The sequence below is a fragment of the Aegilops tauschii genome, chromosome 7 (assembly GCF_002575655.3).
Source record: "Aegilops tauschii subsp. strangulata cultivar AL8/78 chromosome 7, Aet v6.0, whole genome shotgun sequence".
Lineage (NCBI taxonomy): Eukaryota > Viridiplantae > Streptophyta > Magnoliopsida > Poales > Poaceae > Aegilops > Aegilops tauschii.
In genome coordinates, this window is record NC_053041.3 from 133,777,752 (window position 1) to 133,781,723 (window position 3,972).

The 3,972-nt window shown below is 45.3% G+C and overlaps 1 protein-coding gene across 1 annotated transcript; it reads left to right on the plus strand.

The window, feature by feature from the left end:
* The first annotated feature begins 1,849 nt into the window (after window positions 1-1,849).
* LOC109739203 (uncharacterized) lies at window positions 1,850-2,976 on the plus strand. The gene is made up of 2 exons (XM_020298289.2): window positions 1,850-2,848; window positions 2,968-2,976. The coding sequence occupies exons 1-2, from the start codon at window positions 1,994-1,996 to the stop codon at window positions 2,974-2,976; spliced, it is 864 nt and encodes a 287-aa protein (XP_020153878.1). The 5' UTR covers window positions 1,850-1,993.
* Window positions 2,977-3,972: the final 996 nt, after the last annotated feature.

Below are 3,972 nucleotides of genomic sequence, written 5' to 3' on the forward strand. Positions count from 1 at the left end.
GATAGATCAATTTTGGTTCGAGTATGGATTACATGTATCATCATCTCGAATTCAAATATTTGAATCCCTTTTTTGTTCACTCCTTTCACGCCCATCTCTCTCGCATGCATGCTCCTTCAGGTAGCTATCACTCTCTTTTCTCCAGCTCACCCGCACGCTCACTTCATGTTTCTCCTATCCTCGCAAACATGGTCTCTCGACGTCTCCCTTGAGAAGTGTCACACTCTCCCTATCATTATACATTACACGGTTTTCATTATCTCTCACGTCTCTACTGTTCTCTGGTATCACTCGGTACCTAAGCTTTCTTTTTCACCGCCACACACACAGTCTCCACTCGTCTTTCACTTTGTCTTTCTCTCTATGGGATTCTCTCACACACCCTATATGTCTCTACATATGACTCATACCACTAAAATTACTCTCTCCCTCTCTCTCTCCTGTAGACACAACATTTGTTGCGGTCTCCTTTTCGTCTCCATCCCAGACTGACATTATTCATTTGTTTACCGATCAGACAACCCCGACTACCGTCTCCTCTCTCTCTCTCTCTCACAGACACACACACACAACTCCTACTTCCACTCCCCTTCCCGACTACCGTCTCTCTCTCACACACACAAAACTCTCGCTTTCGCACCCCGACTCGTATTTCTCTCACAAACATTTATCGACTAGCTAGCCTCTAGATAGGTTTATACACCCGCACACTCGTGCTTCCACCATCGCATACATGTCTCTCTCCCGCTCCTTGTATCTATGTAGATTTTTCTTCCCTTCTTGAGACACGCCCTCTCGATCGTGCACACACACACTATCGCCTCATTTTAAGCTGCTACCTATCGCACACACACTCCTTGTGTCTTTGTCACACATGCACTCCGTCCTCCTCCACTCTCCCTCTCTCTCACACACATGGGCTTTTTGCAACAACTAGCAAGATGCCCATGCGTTGCACGGAACATCAAGATGCATTTGTATGAGTAGTTTATGTTGTGGGGGAAAAGGATGAACGAGGGAAGGCCTTATTTGCAAATGTGGAGAGGGGTGTGGGTATCTTTTTGCAAAATTGCCATAGTTTCCTTCCTATCCGTCAGATATAGATCGGACGACCTATATTGCAGGATGGCAGGCACACGATCATCACCGATAATGCTTTTTATAAGAGTAAGGATAAAAAATAGAGTTGGTCATGATGGTGGGCCTGCCATCCTGCAATGTAGGTCGTCCGATTTATATTTGATGGATAGGAAGGAAAATATGGCAATTTACCCGCACTCTTCACCACATTTGCAGATAAGGCCTTCCCTCGTTCATCCTTTTCTCCCATAAGATCTTGATGTTCTGTGCAACGCACGGGCATCTTGCTAGTAAGAGTAGAAATTAGACATATACCACTTCTCGAATCTTGAAACCAACAACATTCCTCCGTTATCTCATCAAAACCGCCAAAGGAATATATTTTGAGTGAAAATAACACATTTTTAATGATATACGTATTTCAAAACTAGACTTTTTTCTATCAAATCAGTGAATATGTATTAATCTTCTTTGATCGTGTGGCAACGCATTGGCACATTTCTAGTAGTTATTATAATTTTTTGGACACCAGACAAACGGTGGAGTACATATACGAAGAGAAAAGGCGCACGCACGCAGTCGGCCTCTCGCTGTCTCGCACACATGAGTGTTACGTAAAGGCGACATTAACAAATAAACCCTAAAACCTTAGGTGCACGATTGCTGCATTCGCGGGTACCGGGTACGTGGTGGAGCACCTTTGTAGGAATAGTCAGCTCGCGTGATAATTTGATCCGTAGGAGTTGATGGTCGGGACCACAGGTGAACGACTTGGAGCGCGGTAGCTCGCCAGTTGCCACAGATCGAGTAGCCACGTTTAAAATATCATTTTTTTGCGGGGTTAAGAGTTCCGATTTTCAATGGCACGTTATAAGTAGTAAGTAGTTTTTAGAACGATTGGTATGGAGCGAAAATGGAATTCATAGTTCCGGAGAGACTCGAGATGGCGCGCATCAAGATGCAGGTCGCGCTCAAGTTGTCGGACAAATGGCAGATCACCGATGCATCGCAGCTCCACTGGCGGAAGAAGCTGAAGCGTGCTGCCGAAGATTGCGGCAATGTGGCACACAAATGCAGGCAAATTTCTCTGGAAGAAGACAAGTCAGAGCAGGTGATAAGGCAATCCTCGTTTCCCAGACGTATCGCACACGCGGCAAAGGCATTCATCTCCTCTTTCGTCAGCCGTGACAATGATCACTGCTCTGCGGTTACCATCACCACTGTCCGAAGATTTGAGAGGCTCGCGGACGGTGCTGCTGAATTTGTAAGATTTGTGCAGCTTGGCGGAACACCCCGCCATCACCTGTTCTTCGACCCTCTCATTGGGCATATGTTCGCGGGGAAAACGATAACGTATCAGCTGTTGCATCCGGGAGGTCAGTATCACTACTTCAACATTCGCCCTATGAGTTTCGAGGAGCGTGGGCTGGAGGCTATGCTATCCTTCATATACGAAGATTGCAAGGTTCCCAAGAACAGTTTTGGGCTCGGAGTCATGATGCGTCTTTCAGAGAGTACAGACATAATTGGTACCACTGTCAAGTGCTTGCAACTGGTGACGCCTCACTTCAAGTCCATGGTTGGCGTTGTCATCAAAGAGATCACCCAGCTCCCTACACAAGATTTTTCCTGTGTTGCACACGTGGAACACTGGAACAACGTCCACAGAATTTTGACTAGATGGTTCCGCCCAGATCCACTATGTTGCCAAGGATATGAGCATGATGTCATGCCTTCTTGCTGCCATGAAGGAAGTGATAGCAGCAGGGCAAGTGGAACCAAATTAAGGCTTTCTAGCATATTTCCAAAACCAGTCTTGGAGGTATTTTTGCAACTTAACATCTCACTATCTGAGTACAGTAACATGTCGGCATCACCCGCAACCAGTGGCCATGATGACACAATTTCTATGGAGAATTTCCTTGGCGTATGGTTGTATGGTTTTTTTTGCGATGGAGGTTGTATGGGTTTATGTTGCGAGATGTTGAACCTGGTAGTTCTAGGGCAAATACTATGGTTTAGATTTAGATGCTGGTTTTCAGTTATGAAAATCGGAAGGGGAAACCCTTCTTTGATTAAAAAAACTACTACCTCCATTCTGGTTTACTAGTCCCCATCGTACTTTGGGTCAAAGTTTGTCCACAAATTTTACTTGTAAAATGTGAATGGAAAACGAGATTTTGTTATACCCAAACAAAAAAAGGACTGGAGGGAGTGATTGCTCTGACATGGACGCGATCTCTCATAGCACAGGCATTGAACCGGCGCGCCGGCCAAGAGGGCCGCCCTCGCTGCAGGCCCGGCTGAGCACGCCTCCTCGCCGCGTGCAACCAGCTTAAGGCTGCCCCGCATGCCTTCATTGAATCTGCGCGTGTGCCGGCAACACGTCCTTCCGCGAGCCGGCAGGCATTTTAGAACACAAAAAATGACTAAAATATAATTAATTTATGCATGGTCTTGACTTGTTGTGCTCGCACTAGTAGCAGGAACTAGTAGAGGATTTTCTTTATTTATAAATCTCCTCACATTTTTTTGGCTTTGAAGTGAATCATGGTTGTGGACATTATGTATGAATGTGCAGATACCTGTGAACATGAGTTTGATGTGGAAGTTGAACTTGGAATGTCGGGCTTGCGCATGAACTATACCATGTCCAATGCTTCGTCTGTTATTGTTTGGAAAGTAATTGCTGTTATTACATGACCCGAAAAAAAACATTTTGTGCCACATCAGTAGATGCACGGACATCACAACAGGCATGCTGACTGGATAAACATTTGAACCTAGCTATTATGAAGGAAATTTTGTATTGACAACAGTTTTAAATAGCAGGAGACGCCTAGGCTGCTCTGCCTCTGCTAGCTTATTTCTGGCTTCTTCCATCTCTTCTTT

What these genes read in the sequence shown, in the direction of transcription:
- LOC109739203 (XM_020298289.2), top strand. Translation starts at nt 1,994, where the DNA reads ATGGAATTCATAGTTCCGGAGAGACTCGAGATGGCGCGCATCAAGATG.